This window comes from Fusarium poae, chromosome 2 (assembly GCF_019609905.1).
Source record: "Fusarium poae strain DAOMC 252244 chromosome 2, whole genome shotgun sequence".
NCBI lineage: Eukaryota > Fungi > Ascomycota > Sordariomycetes > Hypocreales > Nectriaceae > Fusarium > Fusarium poae.
The window spans coordinates 4,977,003-5,002,427 of NC_058400.1; the positions used below are offsets into that span (position 1 = coordinate 4,977,003).

The 25,425-nt window shown below is 46.7% G+C and overlaps 10 protein-coding genes and 1 non-coding gene across 11 annotated transcripts; 4 read left to right on the plus strand and 7 right to left on the minus strand.

Annotated features, from left to right (window-relative positions):
• Nucleotides 1-2,213: 2,213 nt before the first annotated feature.
• FPOAC1_005585 (uncharacterized protein) lies at nucleotides 2,214-3,133 on the plus strand (the record flags this gene model as incomplete). Its single annotated transcript, XM_044850110.1, has 2 exons — nucleotides 2,214-2,919; nucleotides 2,967-3,133. 2 exons carry the CDS (start codon nucleotides 2,214-2,216, stop codon nucleotides 3,131-3,133), a joined length of 873 nt encoding a protein of 290 aa, XP_044708820.1.
• A 2,073-nt stretch (nucleotides 3,134-5,206) lies between these two features.
• Nucleotides 5,207-6,596, plus strand: FPOAC1_005586 (uncharacterized protein; the record flags this gene model as incomplete). The annotated part of the gene is made up of 3 exons (XM_044850111.1): nucleotides 5,207-5,611; nucleotides 5,662-5,948; nucleotides 5,996-6,596. The coding sequence occupies 3 exons, from the start codon at nucleotides 5,207-5,209 to the stop codon at nucleotides 6,594-6,596; spliced, it is 1,293 nt and encodes a 430-aa protein (XP_044708821.1).
• A 66-nt stretch (nucleotides 6,597-6,662) lies between these two features.
• FPOAC1_005587 (uncharacterized protein) lies at nucleotides 6,663-7,607 on the minus strand (the record flags this gene model as incomplete). Its single annotated transcript, XM_044850112.1, has 1 exon — nucleotides 6,663-7,607. One exon carries the CDS (start codon nucleotides 7,605-7,607, stop codon nucleotides 6,663-6,665), a length of 945 nt encoding a protein of 314 aa, XP_044708822.1.
• A 376-nt stretch (nucleotides 7,608-7,983) lies between these two features.
• Nucleotides 7,984-8,421, plus strand: FPOAC1_005588 (uncharacterized protein; the record flags this gene model as incomplete). The annotated part of the gene is made up of 2 exons (XM_044850113.1): nucleotides 7,984-8,009; nucleotides 8,055-8,421. 2 exons carry the CDS (start codon nucleotides 7,984-7,986, stop codon nucleotides 8,419-8,421), a joined length of 393 nt encoding a protein of 130 aa, XP_044708823.1.
• Nucleotides 8,422-9,678: 1,257 nt separating this feature from the next.
• FPOAC1_005589 (uncharacterized protein) lies at nucleotides 9,679-11,715 on the plus strand (the record flags this gene model as incomplete). The annotated part of the gene is made up of 5 exons (XM_044850114.1): nucleotides 9,679-9,820; nucleotides 10,180-10,303; nucleotides 10,408-10,603; nucleotides 10,657-11,624; nucleotides 11,679-11,715. 5 exons carry the CDS (start codon nucleotides 9,679-9,681, stop codon nucleotides 11,713-11,715), a joined length of 1,467 nt encoding a protein of 488 aa, XP_044708824.1.
• Nucleotides 11,716-12,278: 563 nt separating this feature from the next.
• Nucleotides 12,279-13,791, minus strand: FPOAC1_005590 (uncharacterized protein; the record flags this gene model as incomplete). Its single annotated transcript, XM_044850115.1, has 3 exons — nucleotides 12,279-12,651; nucleotides 12,705-12,752; nucleotides 12,803-13,791. 3 exons carry the CDS (start codon nucleotides 13,789-13,791, stop codon nucleotides 12,279-12,281), a joined length of 1,410 nt encoding a protein of 469 aa, XP_044708825.1.
• A 1,562-nt stretch (nucleotides 13,792-15,353) lies between these two features.
• On the minus strand, nucleotides 15,354-17,016 carry FPOAC1_005591 (uncharacterized protein; the record flags this gene model as incomplete). Its single annotated transcript, XM_044850116.1, has 3 exons — nucleotides 15,354-15,897; nucleotides 15,946-16,179; nucleotides 16,229-17,016. 3 exons carry the CDS (start codon nucleotides 17,014-17,016, stop codon nucleotides 15,354-15,356), a joined length of 1,566 nt encoding a protein of 521 aa, XP_044708826.1.
• A 379-nt stretch (nucleotides 17,017-17,395) lies between these two features.
• On the minus strand, nucleotides 17,396-18,205 carry FPOAC1_005592 (uncharacterized protein; the record flags this gene model as incomplete). The annotated part of the gene is made up of 1 exon (XM_044850117.1): nucleotides 17,396-18,205. One exon carries the CDS (start codon nucleotides 18,203-18,205, stop codon nucleotides 17,396-17,398), a length of 810 nt encoding a protein of 269 aa, XP_044708827.1.
• Nucleotides 18,206-18,655: 450 nt separating this feature from the next.
• Nucleotides 18,656-20,479, minus strand: FPOAC1_005593 (uncharacterized protein; the record flags this gene model as incomplete). The annotated part of the gene is made up of 3 exons (XM_044850118.1): nucleotides 18,656-18,750; nucleotides 18,820-19,786; nucleotides 19,835-20,479. The coding sequence occupies 3 exons, from the start codon at nucleotides 20,477-20,479 to the stop codon at nucleotides 18,656-18,658; spliced, it is 1,707 nt and encodes a 568-aa protein (XP_044708828.1).
• A 413-nt stretch (nucleotides 20,480-20,892) lies between these two features.
• Nucleotides 20,893-20,986, minus strand: FPOAC1_005594. The gene has a single exon. It is a non-coding gene; the product is annotated as a tRNA-Phe (tRNA).
• Nucleotides 20,987-21,248: 262 nt separating this feature from the next.
• On the minus strand, nucleotides 21,249-25,286 carry FPOAC1_005595 (uncharacterized protein; the record flags this gene model as incomplete). Its single annotated transcript, XM_044850119.1, has 6 exons — nucleotides 21,249-21,452; nucleotides 21,514-22,675; nucleotides 22,738-22,839; nucleotides 23,694-24,208; nucleotides 24,539-25,182; nucleotides 25,235-25,286. 6 exons carry the CDS (start codon nucleotides 25,284-25,286, stop codon nucleotides 21,249-21,251), a joined length of 2,679 nt encoding a protein of 892 aa, XP_044708829.1.
• Nucleotides 25,287-25,425: the final 139 nt, after the last annotated feature.

Below are 25,425 nucleotides of genomic sequence, written 5' to 3' on the forward strand. Positions count from 1 at the left end.
ACGAGTAGCGAGTCGGTCTGGCCAGGGAGAAAGTAAGCGCCTTTCCAACGGCGGCAGTTCATCTGCACACACTGCATTGACGTGTGGGTCTACTCCTTTTTTGGTCAATTCCCATTCCCATTCCAGTGTGGAAGGAAGCTTGAGAGGGGATCGTGAGGTGACTGTCAACCGGCAAGAGTAACCCGAGGGGAGTATCTGTTACTACATATTTCAGTGTCATTTCCGAGAATACGAGAAAGTGCAATCATATTGACTCTCGTGTCTTTTCGATAGTCTATTCGAAACAAAAACACGGTCTAGGCGGTACGAGGTGAACGGACAACCAGTGCCGTGATTAATTGAGATACGCGATCATGGTCACTCTTCCTTGTCGTCGTTGACGATCCTTCATCTATCTTTACCTATTAGGGAATTGCCAACCTCTTCAAAACAAGACCGCCAGCCTTGTAGAGTCGCAACAGCAAAGCCAAGGCCGTTGTTCCTTGGATGGGCACGCGACACTTTTGTGCTCAAGGACCTAAGAACCAACAAAAACAATGGGGGTCGGGCTTGGCCGAAGGCGTTTGTACTCCATAATGTGCTTAGTTTTAGTGCTGAGCTGGCCCGAGTTTTAGTTGACAAGTCTCGTGATCGACATTGGCACATTTTTCAAGCTTTTCATCGCGTCGTGCACGGTTAATGTCCAATTTCTCCCATGATTGAAGTACCGGGTAGGTTTTGATTCAAGACTGGATCGTGATCAGTTAGCAATCTAGCCATGGTGTTTCTGCATCGAGATATTGATGCAGATTCTCTATAGCCTGTGCATAGCCTGTTTCTCTTAGCCTGTAGGGCTTACCTGCATGCACTGCCTATCCAAGCTCAAAAGGCTAGCTTGTGCTATGCATGCACTGTTTTGAAGGTTGTGATGACGAGTCGTCAATGCCAGGGCATGAGCAATAAGCTGCATCAAGTTTCGGCCAAGACGTCCCTTCTGGATCGAAACTGCTCAATATTTAAAAAAGAGTTATTTTAATCTGGTTTATCTGAAGTTACTTGGGGAATTCGTCACAAAAGGTTAAGTGGCTTACCGTGGCCAACATGTCCATTTACCCGGGATCAATAGCTCCAGGACATAATGACCTCATTAAGACCAGCCACATATAGCCCAGTGAGGATTGTGGCGTGTTTAACTTGCGACAAATAAATTGAGGTCGAGTTGTTAACAAGCTAGCCAGCAAGCAACCCTCACTTCGAGCTTGACGACAACGAGGAGGCGGGGAACCAAAAGGCCCTACCATTAGGATCCAACATATATCCAAGCTACTACATAAGCTTATATGTCACACAAACAGCAATGGTCTAGACTCTGTTCCCAAACAAGATCACAAAAAATGAGGGTGTGAACATGTAGCCTTCATGGACTGAGAGGCAATTCATCAATAACCCTAACAATATAAACCAAATAAAATAAAAACATACATTCATTGTCAAATATACTACACCAAAACCCCGCATCCATAACATAAGTCTAATTAATTCGTGCTTTGTCGCCTCACTCACGGGTTTCTCTACCCCACTAGCCTCTGCAGCCTCACATAAAAATTCCCATCACGAGAATTTGCTGCCAGCGTTGCCCTTGTTTAGATTCTGACAAGCATGCCTGATCAATCAGGCCAGAGGCTGCGGACAAAGACTAGCAGTGTCAGTGATGGTGGTATGCGGATTGATGAGAGCTATAAAAAGACAACCTGTTGATGACCTGGCTCGGTACTCTGCACTTGGCAGAAAAGATGGAATCTAGAAAACGGAATGATATGTCGTACAAGAACGAATTGACTACCTGAAACATTATGTGACAGGAGAATATGCATCATTTGGATTAAGTCCTGTCCAATGTCACAAGAAACCGCTCACTGGAGGACGTCCGCCGTTGACTGGAATTTATGAGTATTCGTGCCTGTCTCAAAAAGAAGAGAAAGAAACCGGTTTGTCTTCCGCGGAAGACTGCTGAGTAACGCAAGGGTTAGATATTGGTCGTAGTAACTAAATTGTCGGACAGACTCATTCCAGCCAAGCCTCCGCGGAAGAAACATAATAGCTGAGGCTTATAAAGCCAAGTAGATATGAACTTCATATATATAATCCAAGTATTATCAAGTTTTATACGACTATTTAACTATCCGCCTCATTCTAGTTCTTGTAGTCCAACTAGTATTCTTTTTGTCTTCATAATGACAAGTCTTCCCCTGCCGAATCTGGTCTCCTTCACCAAGACATGGCACAACGAACCGTGCTCTTTCATCTCCCCTACAAGACCCGAACTGGCAGTCTCCGAGAAGAACATTGTCATCACGGGCGGTGGACATGGTATTGGCCGAGCCATTGGTGTTGCTTTCGCTCAAGCTAATGCAAAATCTATTGCAATCGTTGGAAGAAGTCGTGAACGCCTGGAAACAGCAGTAGCAATAATCCGTGCTGCCAATCCGTCAACTACTGTCTTATTTGAAGTTGCAGACACTACACAGCGAGAGTCGATCAACCAAGCTTTGAAGAACATCGTCGATAAGACTGGCAAGATCGACATTTTCGCTGCCAATGCTGGTATACTCCCAGTGTACGGCCCAGTGATGGGGTATCCAGAAGAAGAACTTCTTCGAAGTCTTATGATCAATACCTTGGGTGCTTTCAATTCGATACAAGCATTCCTCCCACTGGCAGCACCAGGAGCCAAGCTCTTCAACACAAGCTCTGGGATAGGCCATTGGCAGCCGAATGAAGTGGTCACAGGCGACTTCGCATATGCAGCTGCAAAGGCAGCAGCGATCAAGGTGTTTGACTACGTGGCTTTTGAGAATCCGTGGCTTCATGTTGTTAGCTTTCAGCCTGGTATCATAGCAACAGGCATCAATCCCGACATCACAGTGGGGTTTGATAAGGGTAAGTTCCTCACAACGTCAATCTATCAGTAGCTGACTACTTATTAGTGGAATTACCTGCTCATTTCATTGTTTGGCTTGCTTCGAAGGAAGCGGAATTTCTGAAGGGAAAGTTCGTTTGGGCCAATTGGGATGTGCAAGAACTCATGGCTCGAGAGGACGAGATCAAGAATTCCATGCTTTTCAGACTGTCCTTAAATGGGGTGGATATGTAGGGCTGTTGGTTCGACATATCTTTGGACTGACTCAATATTTCTGATCCTGTACGTAGGCCGTTGTCGTACGGTATGAAAGCAGTTGATTGGACGAATGCAATCAGATGTTGGTTCTACGAGAGGCACAGCTCGGTTAAAACACACCCGCTAGGTATTGTTTCCATATCGAGCTTGGTAGTGGTCAAAGCAACCGTCACGGCGTGAGTCATGTGTTCAATGACAACAAGACGCGCCTTTCTCATCACTGGTTTAAATAAGAAGCTCTTCTAGTTCATAGACCAGCTCCCCGCGAGCACCCCTTTCAAAAAATATTCGAGAATTAAATACCAGAGTCAACGAGTCAACATGGGGCGAAAACGCGTCAAACATCAACCGGTTTCGCAAATACCAGTATTGGGGGCCTCTATTCACCAGGTACTGGGATGTTATGAGCTACTTCATCATGTGTGCACATTCATGGACATTGCAACACTGCTAAACGCCCAACTTGTGTCTAAACATTGGCATGATATGATTTCAACATCACCACTGTTGCAGCAGATCCTTTATCTTCAGCCCCGGTTATTTCTCAATCTAAAACAACCTCGCGTCGCCAATCCGCTCTTACTTAAGCACTTCGAGCCAATCTTCAAACGCAGGGAATCCTTATACCGGCGGGATGGGATATTGATGGAGAGCACCTTGACGGTGCCTGGAATGAGCATCGCCAACATGAAGGGTGGCCGCAAGGTCCACAAAGCTTTTATACGCCGTGGTGCATCTTGGCGAAAAATGCTGGTTGCGCAACCGCCAATAACGTCAGTTGGCTACATGCACAGGGTGGTGAACAGGACCAGGGAATGGAGATTACTTTCCTTCCCTGCAGGTCTCCGCATGGGTGAATTATACGACATGGTGTTCCAAGCAATATGGAGTAAACCCGATGATGTCAGTGGTTATGCTTATATAGAACTTGAACTCAATGGATTTCTTGACGACTCAATCCAAGGTATGTTGAACGAGTGGGGGAAAATACCTCCTCTTTTGGTTGAGTCCGTTTCAACTTATTATGCAGATCAATCGTGTGGGAAAGGCCGATGCTGTGGCCACACCGTATATACGCTAGATAGTATGTGCTTCAGGTTGAGGGAAGAGAAGGTTGATATCAGAGCATGCAAGTCGACTCGCTGGATGTTTAAGCGCGAGGAATTTGAGGAGAGAAATTATCTGGGTCCCGATCAACCACGTTTTACTATTAGTTAATACAATTCCTGACAACGAAATTGTAGAACTTGCGATTGAAATAATCAAGCAACACCCCGAAGCTTCCTAGAACTGTCTCGCAGTGTGTAATCGTGATGTCCATAAAAAGCTCTCATTGTAGGTGGCCCCTCCCCAAAAGCAGTGTCCGTACTATATCCGAATCCCGGGAGCTGATACTCACTAATAAGCCCAAGTGTCTAAAAGTCCGGTTACACGGATACCCGGATACCCCGATTCTCACGACCTGAGCCAATCCACCCACGACCAAGAACCTTTTCCACCATACCGTATCAATCCTTCGCTATGAATGACCACGAGAAGATATCAGCGCCTACCCGAATACAGACGCGCTCCTCTTTAGCGTGTCTTGAATGCCGATCAAAGCACGTCAAATGCGATGCCCTGCAGCCGCGCTGTACAAGGTGTACGAATTTTCAGAAGCAATGCCAATATCCTACATCTCGGCGAGGAGGACCTCACCGCGCCGCTATTTCTGAAAGAAAAAGACATATTTCTAAGAAGAACAATAACCGACAGCGCAGTAGTACAACCCAGACCTTGACGGATTCGACTATCCCAGAACTCGACGTTGGGCTTATGAATTCTACGAATATATTGTCACCAGATGAAGACACAAACTCAGGAATAAGAGCGTTGAGCGAGCCATATAGCCCTCCAGAGGAACGAGGTTTGGCAAATGATCCGTTGATACTTTCTTACTACAAAAACTTTCATGCCTTTCATCCCTTCGTTCTACCCTTACCTCAATTAGTTAGACTATGCGAGGGCTCTTTGACATCGACCTTCGACTTTTCTGCTCTAACGACCGTCATGCGTCTCATTGGAAACCTTTACGATGCTCAAGAATGGTCAGGCTCTCTTCAAACCGGGGTCGAATCCCGCATCTCCCGGCTCCCTTCTTCAGACCCAGTCCAGGTCCAATGTAGACTATTATACTCGATCGCTTTATTCTGGAGTAGCCACACTACTAGAGCCAGAGAGGAACTAGAAATTGCAATTGATGTGGCTCTAGAACTGGGTATGCACAAGAAAGAGTTCGCTTCTACTTGTGGAGCCGGGGACGTCGTCCTCATGGAGTCTTGGAGACGAACTTGGTGGATGTTGTACATCGTGGATGCATATTATGCTGGCACTCTAGGGACGATGAACTTGAAGGCATTTCACATTGAAACAACAGTGTCCCTACCGTGTGAGGAAGGCGAATATGAGTCAGGTGTAAGTGTGTCCTCCATGAATCGGATATCCTCTAGCTAATAATGCTCAAGTGTATCCCGGAGCCTCGCACGATCGAAGACTTCGAGTCTCGTGAGTTTGCAGAGTATGATATGCAATTCTCGTCGTTCGCATATCTAATTGGTGCCGTGCGTGCTGCAGCATTGGCAATTTCCGTTACTCCGAAAAAGGTAAAGAGACAAGACTCGGAGCAAGTGATACAGGCCGCAGACTCTGTTATCGATGCCTGGCTCTTACTTTTGCCTAAGGAACGAAAGGTCATGAGGAACGATGGTAGTATTGACGAGTTGATGTTTCAAGCCAATTTGCTTGTTCATGTGTAAGGACTTATCTTGACTTGATACGAGATCTTGACTAACAGAACAGCGCAACTATCGGTCTACATCGCCCGTTATCAGACCTCAGATTCAATCCTATTGAGAACATGTCAAGTTGCGCTAGAGAAGCACCCACAGACACGCCCCGACCAGATCTTATCAATGTTCACACGATGCGGATTCTCAAGTCGATCGATGCACAAATACAGCTCTTGGCTCTCCCAGTTCGTCCGTTCCGCCACACCCCTTTTGCGACCTGCATGGTCAGCGAAGGCACACTTTCACTTCTATCAGCGTGCAAGTATCTCCTGAAAGACAAGGAGCTGGCGATAGCACGAGACCAGATTAGACTTACAATCGGATGTCTAAAAAGCCTCGGTGAAATCTGGACTCGAACGGCAAAGAACGTCAAAGAGATCCAGACCATCGCTCGTCATGTACTTGTTTTGGAAAAGAAAAGCACTGTACCTGGGTCTAGCGAGCTTCCGAGTTTGACGGGAAGTGATGGAGGAGCTAGTAGCCGGTCTACAGATGCATTGGCACAGGAAGGCGATGCCCTTGCTTCTTTGGAGTCTCTGACAGATATCTGTGGGTGGATCAACATGGGTTCAGAATTTAATTACGACTGGATGGGTGAAGATATGAGTTGAAAAATAGCATTTTGTTCTCGCGTAGTAATCCAACAGTCATGGTATATAAAGGTATCTATCAATGGCTCAAAACTCGATTGCAACCTTGTAGTCCCGTCCTCGCTGCTTCGCACAGTCCCACGCAGCGACGCCCTGATCGAATGTGAACCGTCTCACATCTAATGGCTTGAGCAAACCATTGTCAAGCATACTCGCCACATCAGCAAGCCGCTTCGCGTTGGGTGAAACGATAAAGTGCTTGTACTTGACACTTGGGTGTTTCAACGACTCGGGAGCCTCATCATCTCCAAACGCCCAAGCTGGGGCAGGATCTCCGACTGTGATTATTGTCCCACCCTCTTCTATTGTTTCCCAAGTTTTTGATAGGATTTCCCCGCCGACTGTGTCAAAGACAAGGCTGACTGAAGGGAGAGATATCTCCCAGCGAGGAGATGTATAGTCTATGACTTCGTCTGCACCGAGATCTCGCAAGTTGTCGTGGTTCCGAGGCGAAGCTAGTGCGATGACATAAGCTTGGGTTAAGTGTTTGACTAGCTGCACAAACTGTCTTCCCACCGCTCCAGATGCACCTGTGACCAGAACTCTCATATTGGAGTTGATTTCCAAAAAGTCTTCAACTGTCTCCCATGCTGTGAGCGTAGGGATCGGGAGAACAGCTGCTTCCGCATGCGAAAGTGACGATGGCTTCGGTGCAACCTCTTCAGGTGTGCAGACAACATATTCGGCTTGTCCCTCACCGCGGTCTGCTGTTATCAAGGCAAAAACGTCTTGTCCTATTTCCAGATTGCCTGTGTAGTCTGGACCGAAAGAAATTATAGTTCCAGAGATGTCATGACCTGGGATGCGTGTTGGGGTCTGATAGACTTCTGGCCACGTAGTCTCGTCGCCGGTTATACCAGCTGCGTGAACATGGACAAGGATGTCAGAGTTGACTGGTGTAGGCTGAGGCAGAGAATGATTGATAGAGATTGTTGGTGATGATGCATCCCCGAGAATTTGAATGGCCTTCATCGTGGTATTGGTTCAGGGAAACTCTGATATTGTTGGGTAAACGGGGAGGAGTTCAGTTGCTTGATCGACTGTTTGTGAAAGATCCATGAGTCGCATCCGGACAGATCTTTTATCCCCCGGGCTTCGTGATGATGATGATTGTTGCCACTCCGAGAGTCGCTCGTTGAGTTCTGCGGATACCCGAATACCCGGATTCCCGCTTCGGGTCAGCCAACCCCGATTGTCATGTTCTTTACTCGAAAGATGAGAGTAGTGTATAGTGATTTTATTAATTGATAGAAGTTGTCCCCCTTGACAACTTCAAGTATAAAGGGCCTATGCCAGCCTCTGTTCAAACATCACACGCTATCCTCAACAGACAATCCCCAGCAACACGATGACCTCCATCACCGAAGAGAAACGGTATGAACCTCTCATAACTAAGCGATATAAACTGACATAGTCAAGTAATCGACCTCGTGAGTCCGTCAAGTTACTCTACGATCATGAAATTACCAACGCTCCCGGCATGTCCATTGTTGGTCTGGAAGTTCACTATGGGCCCAACGGCTGGACACCTCCTCACACCCACTCTGGAGCTACTGTTGTTGCAACAGTCACAAAAGGTCGTCTTCTGAGCGGGATGAATGGAAATCCCCCCAAGGTGTACGGCGTCGGGGAGAGCTTCAGAGAGTTTCCTGGATGCCATCACACTGTCAGTGACAATGCCAGTGACACAGAAGACTGTACTTTTGTTGCGGTTGTTATTATTGAGACAGAGGTTTTGAAGAAAGGGTATCAAATTTTGACTGTTCTTGATGCTGGATGGGAATAGGCATCGCATGTCGGGAATATCGCATCGTCGGGATGTAAAGGAGGGTGTGCATGGTTTGAAGCTTAAAGCTTATTTATGGATTGACGTCGTACCTCGGATCTATTGTTCATTGATATTGGTGATTGCTCATAAAAATATGCTCTTTTGTTTTTCCTGTGGGCAAGAAGAGGGACTAGCAATGATGGCTTCATTTTTGTGAGGATGCTCAAGTCACGATTGAGGGTCAAATGAGTAGATAAATACTCAGCATCAATTGGAATGGAATGTGTTATTTCCACGCATTGAACGCCATCAACTCAACGCTGTCGAATGAGATAACGATAAGCTGTTGCTAGGATGTTTTGAAACAAGCAGCAACACAAGAAGTAAGCGGTGAAGATGATGCGTCATCAATTTCCCTTGGCAAGAATGCTTGATTCCAGGGACTATTACTCGAGTCTATGCAAAAGACAAGCTGTTACAGTTGTCGCTTCACGTTGAGACCAACACAGTCTCAAGCCCCGATCAAGCTCAAGTTTTAGCAGGGCTCTCTGTCCTTTTTCTCTCTTTTCTCTTCCTCCTCCTCTCCTTTGATTGCGATTTACCTTGACTCGTCAATCCAGGACCCTCCCAGTCCACATTCCTTGGTGTCTTTGCGGGGCCTAGTCATCTCCCGATAAAAACAGGGGTTGACTTCATTCTCGACCCAGCTAGAAACATTTTGGAAGCTTTTTTGGAATCTTGGGAGGAGTTGGAGCAAGACATGTCTTATTTCATCACATGTCCAGTTGTTTTTCTCACGGCTAAAGCCCAGACGAATGGCATAAATGGCGCAGAGAGGCACTGCTTGGTTGAAGCTCAAGTCTCAATCGTAAAAAGGACAATCATAACAAACGACGCTAAATGCCTCGCGCAATCCACTGAGGACCCAATGTTTTCAATAGACAAGGGAGCCTCAAGCAAATGGAGATTATTACCTGTCGCCCTAAGTACCTAAGCTAGGAAAATCAGGGGTAAATTGACAACAATGCTTACCTTGGCTTGATTAATTAGCTTCACTTTTTTTAGCGACCGCTTGTACCCTCCTAACTAACTTCCTTAACTTTCTCCCTATTGTTTCTTTTACTACTTGCCTGCCTGACTGACTGATTGACGCTGAGGCCTCCTTTTAAATTTGCCCACCCTGTCTGTTTCGATAAACTCAGCCCCCTTTTGCATCTCTTTCAGACCTTTCTTTTCACATTTCAACAACCTTGGATAATATAATTCCGCTTCTCAATGAGTCCCTCCCTCGCCTCTGAGACGCCCAGATACAATGACTGCTCACTGTCAAGTGCGAGCGAAGACGAAGATGACCCTACTGACCCGCTGAATGGTAGCGGTCCAGCAGGTCACCATGGCCTTGATTTCAGCATAAGAGGTGCGCAACTAAAAGAACCAGTCCCTAATTGTATCAGACAAAAGATTAGAAAACTGATCAAGCAAGCTCGTGAAAAGACACAATGAAGCGAGCGCTTCGTGCATCATCACGTTTAGGAGATGGAGTTCGTTATCAACAACTGGGAATTTCGAGTTCAAATGATTTGGAGACACAATCACCACCAAATGAGCGGTCTGGCTTCGATTTTGGCACCAATCACGAGGGCCTTTCTTTTTTCGGCCAGATCCGATCTACGATCGTCGCTTCAAGACTCAATTGGTTGCTCATTTTTGTTCCAATCGGTCTCGCAGCGCATACCTTTGAGATTAACCCATTGTTGATTTTCATAACCAATGTAGTCGCAATCGTGCCCTTGTCAGTCATGTTGACTGAGGCAACGGAGCGTATTGCTGCTGATGCAGGAGACACCATCGGTGCGCTTCTGAATATCACACTCGGCAACCTTGTTGAGCTCATTATTCTGTGAGTTTTCATGATTAAATTGCAAAAGATCAAGCTAACATTTATATAGGGTGTAAGTGGAAGTGAGATTGAGAGTCGAGTGAGACGAAAACTGACCTTTACAGGGTTGCTTTGGTGAACAACCACATTCGCATCGTTCAAGCCTCCATTCTAGGCAGTGTGCTCGTGAACCTGCTTTTGATCCTGGGGTCTGCTCTCTTTGCGAGCAGCATGTCTGGCATTGACCCTCACAGCAGCATGGAAGAGTCTGAACTATTGGCCGCTCTCCTTTTCGTCTCTGTGTTTGTCATTCTCATTCCCGTGAGTATACAACTCATCTCAACTCATGCTCGAAGATGTGCTGATTTTTTTAGACCGCATTCGACTACACTTTCCACATGAAGGGAAAGACAAGCGAAGCGGCGTTGAGTATGAGCCGCGCTTCGTCATTGGTAGTCCTCGTCATTTACATTGTCTACTTCGCTTATGAGATGAGACCCAAGCATGTCGAAGTACCATCAATTCCATTGCAAACACTTCACACAGGCCACGCAGATCTTCACCATCACCGACGAAATCAGCACTCAGCATCTCACAATTCCCGCCTTATCCGCTTCGCCGACCAGGATATTCCTACGCGTGCGAGAAGCACAACTCTTGACAGCAGAGTAGCTCGTGAGACAACCGAAGAGGAGCACGGGAAGAGAGAGGCGACAGCGCAAGCGAATTTGTCTCATCGAGCAAGAGGAAACTCTCGATCTCATTCACGCTCAGGTTCAAGGACGGAATTCCATGGATCTGAGGTCAGAGACCTCTCAGTGGGCAGCATGCACTCACGAGTTCTCCCTGAGCTTACTGAGATTCCAAACCATACCCCTCATAACCCTAGCACAGGGGGGATGGTAGCTGCTGTCACTGTATTGGTAGTCTCGTCAGCCCTCATGTCGATGAACGCCGAGTTTCTCGTCAAGACAATTGACGACGTTACCCACGAAGGTGGTTTATCAGAAGCATTGATCGGTCTCATCATTCTGCCTATTGTTGGAAACATCGCAGAATACGTGACAGTTGTCACCGTGGCGATGCGAAACAAGCTCGAATTGGCCATTTCCGTTGCTGTCGGGTCTGCTATCCAAATCGCACTCTGCGTAGCACCCTTGACAGTGTTGATAGCATGGATGTTGGGTCGTGATCTCGAGATGGCGTTCAACGTCTTCGAGACGACGACACTGGTGGGATCTGGACTACTGATTAATCTGTTGATTCTCAGTCGTGTTGGAACTGCCATTAGAGCCATTGGGCTGAAAGGAGCCCTGATGTTGGCATGCTACATCATTATTGGGTGAGTGATTCATGACATTGACAGACTAGAAGAACTGTTACTAACAATCTTTAGACTGGGCGCGTACTTCGAGCCTCACGCAACGAAATAGGACAAGAATGTTTGAGGCAACCAAAACATATTTATGATAATATCAAGACTACAACATATAGAACACGTAATAAACTATCATATTCATTGCTCACAGTAAAGTAATGAGCATTCATTCTGCTACAGTTTTCTTCCACATCAATTTAATCCCCAACGCTGGAAATACGAGCATGTATCTGTGATGGTGGTGTCTGGCCAAGTGTCCGTATTCAAGTTATCAGGTAAAACTGGTTTACATTGCTCCTGGCTGGGCTACATTGAGTCCGACCGTGTTGACTTGGTCATCTGGCAGCCATATATTTTACTCTTGATACAATTAGAGCAGATGTTTGTTTTGCTTGTGCTGTATCACACTTGAAGTAGACGGCAAGCATCACAGACGAGTTTAGCAGCTCTAGATTCTGATACTTGTTACACGAATCTAGATTCTCGAGAACGCGAGTCTTCGTTGTCGATGGTTTGAAATAGTTTTTTTTTTTTCCTCAATATTAAAATTCTATAGCTGGCCAATAAGTTTCTAGAAGAATATTCATCCTTTTTACTATCTTGATACAGCGAGTGCTGTCAGCAGATAGCCGCTCTCTGCCCTCTATACCGCTTGTCCTCCTCATCATCCCGCCTATGTCGTCGAAGTGAAGGAACAACTGTAGTTTCTGCTCCTGACATCGACGCGGGGATTCCCATTAAGGCTGGGATGTCATCGACAAGTTCAGGGTAATGTGTAAAGAAGTCTGTCGACATTGTCCAAACGTTGATGTCTCTGATACGGTCTTCGAATATTGGTGATATATGGTATTTTCCTGTTTGTGTATTCTGGAAAAATGTGTCCTGGAAGGTGGCTGGCCACAGAATCTTGAAGTTTGCCTGGAGCAAGTCCCAGAATGCGTTGGTACAGTACTGATGTTGGGAGAAGATAAGACGTTCTCGCATACCAGGCCTTGCAGAGGGTAAGCTTATGATACAGTTAGAAAACTGTGAGAGTATCCTTACCAGACGAAGAAGTCGATACCATAGGTGTGAGGTAGAGCTTGTGACGGCCTGTTATTTGTTAGTCACTAGATAGCAATCACTGTCCAGCTCAGAATTACCTATTTAGATACCACCTTGGTAACGTAGACCGGCGAGTCAAAGTTGGGTCACCGTGGTAAGTGATGAGAAGATGGAATATTCTCAAGGCAGCAAGACGCTCAGTATTGCCACAATTCGTAAAACACATCTCATCTGTCACCCGTAACTTTCGCCACGTTGGCGTCATCTTCCCCTTCCTCTCCAGACTGTCCCATCCTTCGATGATAGCTCGTATTGGTATATCCTCGGCATTGTATTCCTCTACAGCCATTTCCTCTGCGGAAAGCTTGGTCGGTTTCTGTAGTGCTTCGTTGATTGCCCGCCAAATGTTGGGCTTTACGCCGCGGTAGCCGGTCGTGCAGTTCGTGGGACTCGAGCAGTGGCACAAACCTGCGGCTTTGGGGACTATGACATCGTCGTCTTCGGGGGAGGGAGTTGGAAGGCTTGGTAGGAGAGGTTGAACGTCCATAAAGCCGTGGCCAGATGATGGAAGGATGGAGTTGTGGAAGGGCATGGAGGTCGGGTATGTACCGTCGTTGACGGGATACGTCCAGCTGTTGTAGGCAAAGGGATTATTTGGGGGCGCACCCAAAGGGAGCTCCATTATTGAAGAGCCACTCGTCTCTGAAGCAGCATCAATTGGGGCTGTGGAGCTACTCAGGTCTCCTGGTCCATCGGCTCTCGGTGTGGTGTGCAACGAGGCTTCAGATTTGACGTCTGTTGATGCGTCGCTAGTGTTTGTGTCACCAAGATGACGACGGATGGTTGAGCCTAGAGAGTCGAGCACTTGTAACAAATTGTCCCTCTCCTTTGTCACTTTCTCCAACTCGTCAATCAGCGTTGACACTTGAGCATTGGAGTCGCTGTGTCGTAGGTTGTCCACCATACTCTCCAGCTGCGCAATTCTACTTTTTGTTCTCTCACGAGCTAACCTCTGGGCTTTGCGATCTAGTTCCCGCTTCTTGAGCCGCCGGGCTTCAGCAGTAGATGGCGAGGTTTCATTATACATGATGATCTGCTCCAGGGATTATTAACAAGAGGTGTTGCGATAGAAGAACTGTCGAGTTGGGGTGACCCCGGGCGGGATGGACGTTGTTAAAAAGCAACAAGGATCCGGTTTGGCAGGAGAGGTAAAAAGAAATCTGGGGAAGCTAAATTGGGTCCGTTTATGAACGGGTACGTGGTAATAATAATTAATATTCGTGGCAGTGTAAAACAAACTTCAACGCTAACCAACGCCCTCCGAAGCAAGGAAACACAAGACGAAAGGGGGTATAGACCGAGACAAGCAAGCAACTAAATAAGTAAAGTAACCAACAACCTGGGTTTCTGTTTGAGAAAGGTAAAGCACACCGGCCGGAGGTGATGTAATTTGGTCTGTCTGGTAGTGGATCCTGGTAAACGCCCGTTCTTTCAGCTGGTCTGGACCAACAGATGACTAGTGGCGACCAACCCTCAACTGACTGTGGATGAAGAAAATGTCTCGCAGCTTCATTCGTACGCATACATAACCTGACATGACTAGATGAAACACACAACGTGGTCGTGCAGGAATGACTCGTTGTAGTGCTATACTAATGGCAATTGATCAACATCTGACAGGGGTTGCATCATGGGGATGTTGTGATGGCTTTTCTTCGTATCCGCCCTGCCGTCCTGCCGTCTTAAGCAGCTTTGGTCGGGAGCTGAGCTTTGTTGAGATGCACGATAGATTGGCGATCATTGAACAAGGATGCGTTACGGGACACGTCCCCGCTGACCACCATCCAGGGATCATATCGACTTTGCTAAACTCAATCATGTAGTTTCTTGAAAGGGCATGTAATCGCGCCGAGATCCATCTTGATTAAAAAAAGGGCAAAAAAGATTTCACATTAGACTTCGAGGGATACCCATATCAAAAAAAAAAAAAAAAAAAGGGCAAAGAATGTGGATTCGGTACTATGGACTAAAGCCGGTATTTGACTGAGACATGGCTAAGCGAGCTGCCCTGAACGGTATCTGTTCTCGCTTTCTGATGAAAATATCTTGCTTACAGCATCACCATGTCAGCTTTGACCTTTAGCTAATGGCCAATGTCTCGGACGAGTCTTCATAGCCTCCGGGATAAGTGCTTGCTTAACCCATCAAATATTCTCCCTTCCTCGGCCACACTCTTCAAACGCACGTCCTCCCATCACAGCATGACATGCCGTGTAGCGCCGATCGTTCCACGTGAGAATATCACTGTGAGAATCCCCAAGCTCTGTCCAGGACCCCTAGAGTGCGGCACCACCGGTAGCCTTAAGCCACCGCCAAAAACGTAGTCAAGGCCGGTTTTTGATGGAGCAATTCCGCGGCCGATCATTCCGATCGGAAATTCCGGCAGTCATCTCTTGACCACCGTCATGCTATATAAGACTAGTTAGTTATACAGAATGTCACCAAGAGTTTATCACCAGAGATAGTGAAAAAACGGTTTTCGATAGACTTTTAGTAGTCTGGAAGAGTCTAGTCTACTATGCAAGGGCCATGTTATACAAGTCCAACTGCGGCTCCGATGCAACCAAGGCTTAATTAAGGTCACAACGTTTACTCCCGCTTTAACCCAACTCTGCCTGCCTTGCGAAGACCCACGCCTCCAATAGAGGCACAGAGAACCATGAATGCAAACATAGTCCAAAAGCTCGCTTTGTATCCTTCTAGTAACGCTTCGGTACCTTTCATTCCTGAGTTCTGCTTGGTTACCAGGGTAGATACAACTTGCATAATTGCCAAGCCCATAGCATTCCCAAACTGTGATGCAGCATTGAAGACGGAGCCTGCTATGGCTTGTTTATCCTCAGGGAATGTTTCGGTGACAATGATCAACCCAACCGTGAATAGAACATCGATCGATACTGGCATGAGTACCTGGGCAAGGAAAGCGGTTGTCCAGTATGTCCACGTCGGGTCAGTGAGGGCCATCAGAAGAGGTGATACCGAAGTCAAAACAGAGGTGATGACTATGAGCCAGATGGCCGGAATCTTGTGAACGACAAGACCAGTAGTGAAATTCAACGCTACACCGACTATAACGCTTGGTAGAATCCGGATTGCTGCATTCAGAGCAGACAAGTGCTGAATTTCTTGGAAGCTGGTCAAGTGTCAGCAGTGACAACTTGGCATTTCTAACATGACTTACAATAGACTGGAGAACAGCTCTAGCGAGTTGACGACAGCGTTTGATAATGCAATAGTGACGCAGATGCTAGTAAAAGCGTGATTACGCCAGAACGAATTGGGAATCAAGGTCGGCTTCCCCTTTTGAACCTGGAAATGCATCCACACTACAAACAGAGGCAATATCACCAAGCTGAGACACAACATTACGATACTGCCAGCCTCTCTGACACGGTAGACATCAGTACTGATCACACTATACTTTGAGTTAGCTCGATCCGTGATGAAAGGTGATAGAGGCTTACGCCAGGAAATAACACAAAAGAGCCATGAAAGCTGAAGCAAGTAGGGTTCCCAACCAGTCAACCTTGATGGTCACGCTAGCCATGACATCTGACAAAGTCCCAAGAGGTTCAGCTTTTGGCAGAGACCAGCAACCAACAGTAGACAAAAACAGAACAATACCCCCGTAGAGATACCATCCTGATCGCCAACCAACCGTCTCAACAAGCACGCCGCCAAGCACGAGACCAAAGGAGAATCCAAGAGGTTGACTCAAGCCGAGGCACGCAAAAGCGAAATTGCGTCCTCTTCCGCGAGCAAGGGTTTTAGTCACCAACGCAACCGAGCTTGACAAGTGCAATACCAAGGCAACGCCCTGCAGGGCTCGTAGCGCAACAAGATCTTCACCACGGCGTATGAAGCCACATGCAAGCATGAAGACGCCGCTAAGAATGCACCCCACTAGCTCTACCGACCTCGCGCCTAGCACATCAGCCAATGCGCCTGCGAGGAGCAGTGTTGAGGCTGTAGCTAGACCCTGAACTGAAGAGGGCCAGAATGCGAGGGAGACGGGGAGGTGGAGGTCAGCTGTCATCTGCGGGAGACCAACGACGATCAAACCATTGGTAGCGCTACAGGCAAAGTTGACACCTGAAAGCTGGAACGTCACTGCTATCTTCTGTAGACGCGAGGCCGTAGGAACCCTGTCGCCCTGTGACGGACCAGGTGTGTGAGTGGTGGCTTCGGCAGTCACTGCCAGTGGCGTTGCCGGTATGCCCTCGGCAAGGAGAGTTTCTGTTTGCGTGGCCATTGTGAGACAATGGTCGTTCAAGTCGGCTGAAAGGAATTTGCTTTTTCTGCTGTCAATGTTGTTTCACCACGGAATTGTCTACCATAACCTATGTAGTTATTTATGTGACTAGAGAGTGAAAACATGACCATGGTTAAATGGTTAAATGCTTACGACGCCCTTTGAGTGGAGAATGACATGTAATAAGGGGGCGTTTTATTCTGCAGGGTTCTTTTGACAGAGACAAAATTCAGTCAGCGCTAACTTGGCTTGGTATTAGGAACCTCCCAAGTCTGGCATACCTAGCAAAAGTGAGACAACTTGGCAGATAACGGCTCAGCCATTCCATCATTGAAGATAAATTATTCGACTCGAGAATAAAGAACGGGAATCGAGTAGCCTACAAATGCTTTCTCAGAGCTGAACCCCCATGCATCTTCATGAAACGATCTCTCTCAACCTGATTTAGTTCGGACCACCACTCATCTACCTTGACCTTTTTGAAACCCTTCTCACCCCATTTCTTCATCTGTTTAACATCAATTTGATGGAATGGAACATTCATATCTTTAGACATTTGATCCTTGATCAGATCCATGACTGCGAGCTTATCACCTTCTGGTCCTTTGCCGTCCACGAAGAACGTCTCATACGCCATTTGCTTCTCATCTTCAGCTCTCTTCAGACTTCGGTCCATGCCATTCATGATACTTTTCTTGTTGTATCGTTGTGGCTTCATCCATTGTTCAACTTTCTTGTAGTCGAGTTGGAAGCCTGCGCTGTCATAGGTGGGAGAACCATCAGGACCCTTCTTGTGACATTTGTATAGGTCGTAGAAAGTGTAAAGAGGATCTGTATGTGGGCTTTTGTGATTGGGAATGTGGAATTTCGATAGCCATTCTTCGCTGAGATCTCTCTCTTCATAACGTGGTCTTTTGACGCGTCCTGGAGTGCGTCGAGGGTCGCGGATTTGCGAATAGTCAAAGTCAAACTCGAGGTCTTTCTCTGTGAGAGTTGGCTTCTGTGCCTCTGGCTGCTCATCGGTAGTTGGTGGTTTTGCCTGGGCATTGGAGTCTTGGGTCTTCTTTGCCTGTTTGGCTTCTGGTTCTGGCGCGGATGAGTCTTTCTTGCTAGACTGTCTCTTGTGACCTCGAGGCTGTGTCGAGGTTGTATTTTCCTCATGAGTTTCAGTTCCGTTTCTTGTTCTCATCTTGAATGTCCAGTGGGCAATGCGTGTGTTGTCTTGGTGAGATGCCAATGGTGCTCTCCAGTCTCAACGGATCTGCTGGAAAAAGGGCTTTGAGACGCGTCATTATCGCACTGATGTCACAGTCACGTGCCTGTCTTGAGCTACCCTGTGACACTAACACAACATAACATTAAGCTATCCGAATCCTCAGTGTATAAGCAGTCTTTTCTTTACATTTTTATTAATTGTAAAACCGTGTCTTATTTTCTATCATGGCCAATTTCTCTGTAACTAGACTAGGGAAGAGCGCTTTGGGCCTAGAAATGCAGCAACTGACTCGACTCGCGTACGGAGTGGATTGACGTTTCACGGTTATTACCATCATGATATCTTGGTACCTTTGTCATGACATTGCTTTACTCAATCAAGTCTAGAAATGACGCTGAAACTCTATTAAACATTATGATTATCTCAGGGATTATTATTTCGCGTCACCCCAACTTCGGATCTCTTCACAATCTCGAAAGCTCTAGACAACCGAAGCCTGAAACCCTTTTCAACGCCAACTGTTAAGAAATTAGTGGCTGATTCAGCACGATGAGACGATTAATTACAGCAGGTGAGACTGAACTTACGAAGAACAAGATGGGCATACTTCGATATGACCGGCGCCCAAATAAGAACTGCAACAAGTTGTCCGACACTCCACGTTCCTGTCTCTCCTCTGAGAAGCAGATTCAGTAACGGTACTCTAATCACGCCAAGCCCGAGACATATGCAAGCAAATGCACCAGCTTCCGCCGTATGGACTAGGACAAGGGATGATTTCAAGGCTACCCGTTTCACACACTCCCATTTCCCATGCTGTTCATCTGAGAGTGACTTGTGCTTTTGGATAAACCATGATGAACCGACCATGACGTCCCAGAGTTTGATCCACCATAAGATCACGAGCGGGCCAAGGAACGCGTATATACTTCCTGCAGGAAAGACGAACCAATAGATACTATTCCGTTGTTCAACGCAGAATGTGCGAAGCGAGGGATGACCGCCGCACTCGTCCAGGTTGTTGAGACTCGAAAACATTTTGTAGATGTTATCAGGATCAGGCTTTGACGCCGTATCTGCTGCAACACCGGCAAGTACCACCGCAAGAGTGGAGAGAAGGAGATAGTACATTGAGTCAAGCTGCGTTCGACGGAGTGATATCTGACCAAGTATGATGGGCCAGACTCCCATTCCAGCAAGGAACCGGATACTGTCGCGATTCCATAAAAGGCTCTGCCAGTTATCAGCGCCTGTGAAGATGGCTGGCCTTGAATTTGCGTTGATAAGACCTATTTCTATTGCGGCAACAAAGAAACACTGTGCTTCATGGAGCTCTGCAAGAAACGTGCTGGTAGCATGTGCCAGGTTCGTTTGCCCGAGAAACTCCAAGACTGACTCGCGACGGGCTAACATTCCAGAACCCAAGTTCTTTTTACGAAACATGCGGCTGAATATCGCGACCGATTTCTGGATGAGATCGTTGGCTGCAAGAACCAGGAAGAACAGCCATGCAAAAACAACCATTGCGGTTTGAGTGATGTATGTGATAAGAACCTGAACATTGTAAGTATTGATTGAGTTACGACAGAATATTCAACTTACGCCTGGACCAGCAATATCGATGTTGATATCACTTTCCAGACCATCACATAAAGACTGAAGAGCGTTGGACATTTCTATCCACTCCAACTTCTCGGTCTGGAAGAATCCTTGATCAAGTTGGCCAATTGCGCACTCGCCCATGCTCATCTCACGACAACTCGCAGCAGCGCATTGGTATGTAAGATCGAGGACTGCTCTCCCATCAAAGTCACTCTCATACATGATGTAATACTCCCAAAGCGCATTGTTGATTTGAACACTCGGTGACAGCTCTCCAAACTCGCCACGCGTTTGCTGAAGACTGTCAGAGAAAGTCGCATTTCCGATTGTCAACGTGGCAAGAGATAGACACTGCCATAATGTTTTCCATGAAGCAAACAAAGTGACTGGGTTAGTGCAAATTTGAGTGCAGTTTGTTTCTCCAGAATAGTTATCGTGACCAGGACACGCCCCGTTGATCAATGTCACTGGCTTGATATCTGCAGGAAGTCTGTTTTTGTCGAGATGAGAAAAGAGATACCAGGTCTCAAAGAGTGTCTCTCCCAAGATTGCACCTGTATCAGGCTGTGTGTCAAACTCGTGGAGAACTTTGATCCCCCATTCGCTGTCAGCAATGGTCCTGACCATCTCATGATGAGTCGTCATGGTTCAGATTGTTGTCGCATGCCGAAACTCGAACGATTAAATGTGCGAAAGACAAGACATGGTCCTGATGAAGTGAGTCAATCGCCGTCGTAGGAATAGTTAATTAATGGTGAGTTATTTTAGTCATCTGTTTTGTCTGTTCATTGAATGAGGAATGAATGCATGGTTCGTTCTCTCACGTGCTGGGCATTGCATAATCCTTGTAATTTTGGGTGATTCCTCCAATCATCACAACAATATAAGCTTACTTTGAGGCGCAGCAAATTCTGCTTCTACCTGCCTAACACAACCACCCAGGATTACTGAATCACTGGATGACAGACAACGCTGAGGATTTAATCACAATGCTTCGACAAAAATAATGACTAGCTAGATGAGTGAAACATGTGGCTAAACATTGCAAAAAACGAACATGCGGTTTATGTGGATCGAACACATGACCTTCAGATATCGTGATGATTGAAGTTTGACTTCAGTCTGACGCTCTCCCAACTGAGCTAAACCCGCTTGTTAAAGACGTGTCAACTGTTTTGACCTATATACTCATACTGGTGACCGGCAAACCTGACGGCGTCTCTACCCCGGCCACGTTTTATCATCACTGCTATGGAAATCCTTCAACTGCCAGTGTACTAAAGCATATTACCTGCTGGTGTAGTTCCGTGAGTGATTGGCACTCTTTGATACTGTCAAAAGTTTGTGCTCAAAACAAAAATGTAGACTTGATATTTTAACACTTCTTCCTCGCTATTATTATATCCATCTCCCTCTACAGGTTGAACGGAAAGCTCTTCTCTTTTTTATCTCCATGTCTCTTCTCAATCTCTTCCAAGCTATGGCCCTTTGTCTCACCCATGAACATAATCACCATAACAGTAGTCACTAAACTACAACCTGCAAACAAATAATATGCACCGAATGAAGACTTGTCGAGCAATACCGGGGTCACCAATGCCACGATGTAATTGGCAGTCTGGTCAGAATAACGTCAGTAAAAGAAATCTTACGTGAGAATGATTGCAGCTTTCACTTACCCAATTTGAACTCTGTGCAAGACTCGAAGCACTACTCCTCGTTCGCCTTGGCATACTTTCCACAACCCATGTTCGAAACCCGATAGCCCATGTGAAGCTGAACGCAATGGCGAACAGATAGATGCAGACAATAACAACCCATCGTCCAGGGCCATGATCAGGGTGAACTTGTCCAGCTGCGTAGAGCGAACCCATAATCACCATCAGGCCGACGATCAACACACCACCGAGAATACTCTGCATGCGTCTGCCCCATCTATCCGCAAATATGGTTGCGGGAAGTGTGGCAGCAAGAATCACAACAGCTGACACGCCGGATGCTAAAAAAGATGCCTTTTCACCGCTGAGGCCAGCTTGTGTGAACAGGATCGGGGCGTAGTACAAAACTCCATCAATTCCACTGAACTGTTGTGTGCCCATCAGAAAGCAAGCAAAGGCTGTTCGGCTTCGGTAAGGTGCTGAGAATGCGCATCTGAAGTCTTTGAAGGTGTGTTGTATGTCTTGCCAGAGAGTTGTTTCGCCATCCAGACCAACAGGTGCGTCGTAATCTTGAGCGAGGAGTTCCTTTTCTTCGACTTCGTCAATTCCGAGTTGTCTGCATACAACTCTCGCTTCGTCCATTCTCCCTTTTGACAGAAGCCATCTTGGAGAAGGTGGAACAATGAATGCAACCATAGACAAGAGGACTCCAAGGAATGCAACGATGGCCAACGGTAGGCGCCAAGTGACAGAAGAATTGCCCAACCGCGATGTCCCATAGCAAGTGAAGTAACCAGTCACGATTCCAGTAGTGATGAGGAATTGCGGCAACGCGGTCATGATACCTCTCACGCGAGACGGTGACATTTCAGAGACTTGAACATAGACATTACTCAAAAAGAGACCTTCGCCCATACCTTTTATAAGTCTGCCAAAGATGAAGACACCGAGGTAGGGCGCTCCGCATTCAATAGCGGCACCGATGCCAAAGATGATAGAACCTATAGCGATGAGTCTCACATGTCCGAACCGATGCGCCAAAGCACCAGCCACAAGGGCAGTCAAAGCTCCTGGAATAAGAATAGTCGAGACGATAACGCCGTGGATTGTGGCAGAGAAATCGCCAAAGGTGTCTTTGAAAGAGGACATGGTGGTGATGGGTCCGATGCTTCCAGTGTCCATTCTGATCGGCGATAAACGGTTAGAACCCATCAAATATCTCCATGATAAGGATGGCGAACATACCCAAAGAGGAACGCAACACAAGATGTCGCAACACCAGCGGTTGCGTATAAAGGAATTTTCATCATTACCAAGTTTACAGTGAACAATCTGTTGCTGATTTTTCTAAAAGGTGCTTCTACTATGTACTCATATTTTATATTTAAGCTTATCTTTCTCTCTTGTTCAGTCGGTGTGATCACAATTTTATTGTGGAAACGTCCGCTTCGGATTACCTCTTTAACGTCGGCGATGGAGACGATGGGTCTAGCGGAGTTGCCACTTTGGAAATAAGGTGTGTTTAACTGGGGCTATTCTTAGCAAAATTTAAGCTACATTCTCGGCTTGAATACCCTCCGAGTCAAGACCTTTCGGATCCGATGCTCTAACACTGAGACTTCTCGGGTTGGTTTCCATTCGCAGATGGATGACTATAGAGTTATTATTGAGACCGAAAGCCACCCAACGCAGCATGAGAATCTTTAAAATTGTTCGTCATCTCGCTTTGCTCCTTCCTAGATAAGTGCTTGTCATGTCATGATATTGTGCCGGATAATGATTCTGCCACGGTCTACATGTCCGATCGTGCAGACACATTCAAGTATCGCATTCTGAGCCACATGTGCATTGCAGCTCAACAAACTGAAATCGATCTTTGTATATATTGTATTCATTCTATTTCATCTTAGATTCAGATCATTGTCTCGCTCTGGTTTGTGCAGCGCCATTAAATATTCATCCACATAAATAATTCTCACAACATTTTCATACATCAACTAAACTCGACTTATCTTCCCAAACATCATTGCCCATCAGAATAACTACCAAGATAACAATTTCGAAAACAAGACAGCCAATCCTTATTGTCTGCCAGTGTTTGATCCCATGGATCCATAGTATTATAGACGAGCCTCCTCGCTTCTGCCTGAAACATCTCATCTGTCGGCATAATACCGAGTGTCATCTGTTGCTGTGCATACCGTCCTAAATGATGCACCAGAAACTCCGGAAAAGACAGTGAATTGATGTCTTTGACTGTGGACTGTTCGGGTAGAGGCAATGTCTCTTGGGAGACTGTCAGTTCCCCGTCAACTTGCTGGCCTGCTTCAACTTCACTGCCAGCATTCTTCATAATCTGACGAAAATGATCCTTTGAGCTCGGATCAGTAGCAGAAAAAGGCACCGGAGCTCGCTCCTCCGCTGCAATGATATATGGCGCCAGAGCATTCGTCACCCTTGCCTTGACGTGCGGCTCGAAATCGTGCTCTCCCTTCCAATCTTCCATCGTGTCACCCTTGCGGAAATGTTTGGCCAGATGTTCTACCCGTTCTTGCCAAGTCTCCATCCGAATATCACAGATACCGCATCTCGATTTTATAGGCGGACCTTCGACTTTCCATGAATCAATGATGGGTAGCGTCTTGACGTGGTGAACCAGTCGAAGATGTTGGACTAGGTGATCTTTGCGGCGGAAAACATGCGGTTTTTCATCGTTCTGGCATCCGGAGTGGTTGTGGGTTTCAAGATGTTCTGTACTTGGATCGATTTGGTTACAATAAGCGCAATGGCTTTGCCCTGTGTCTGGAGATATAACCGTCCCTCCAAAAGGCGTGCATCGCCAACCTTGTAGATCTAGATGAAGTGATCTCTCATGGCGCGCCCAGTCGTACTTGCTCTTAAAACTGTCACAACAAAATGTACAGGGAAAGCGCCTCTTATCGGTTTTCTTGCCGTTGTTAGTAGACACGCGCTTCGACTTGGCGACTCTTGCTCGTCGTGCGGTAGAATGTGGTGATCCAACAGAAACAGTTGAGCAACTCGTTACACTTGCAATAGATCCTGCGCGACTTGCAACTCTACGACTGCCCAAACTTCCAGCTGAAGAGCGTTTTCGCAGTGGCGTTTTCTCGAGAGCGTCGGCTATAGCGGATAATGAGGCTGGCTCGGCTTCAGGTGGCGAATCTTGCCATCTCTGCATCGGATTGCGAGTACTGTCGCGCTGGAGACTTGATCGGGGAATCGCAACCGGTTCACTTGTAGTTCTTTGTAATTGACTTCTGAGATATTGGCTCCTTCTTCGTGGGAGACTGTGGTGCTGAATTTCTTGTTGCCAAAGACCTGCAAAGGTTTGATCAAATGAGGGGCTGTTCAGTGAAGGCGTCGTCCCAACTCGGTCATGAGTTGTAGCAAGTGGTGAAATGTCCCGACTCGTAGCTGTCTGTATTGGTGCATTTTCTTGCCATGATTGAAGATCTAACGCTTGGTCAAACCAGAATTCGTCTTGTGTATTCACTGTTGGATCTATAGGGAAGTCATCTGTGAAGAAGTTTTGTTCTGGGGCCAAGACATCATTTTCTACAGGGAATGGGAACTCTTGAGCAGCAAGGTTCAACTCGGACGTAAACTGTTGATTCGACTCATTGCTTGCAAGTCCTAGTCTTGCGAAATCGAGTTCCGAGAAGGTCAAGACTGTTGATTACGTATGAGTAAGCCTCCAATTTTGAGCTGATGACGGACTTACTATCTCCGTCGAGGTCATCCGAAGGATCCCGTTCCGAAACATTGTGCGCCATCGGTTCCAAGAGTAACGATTGGAGCTGGTGAAGATGGTTGATTCTGGTGACGAGAAGGGATTCATGACGTTGTTTTGTTGATTGGAGATTAGGGTCAGACACCAGACGCCTTTCAAGACTCACAAGTCCGAATATGACG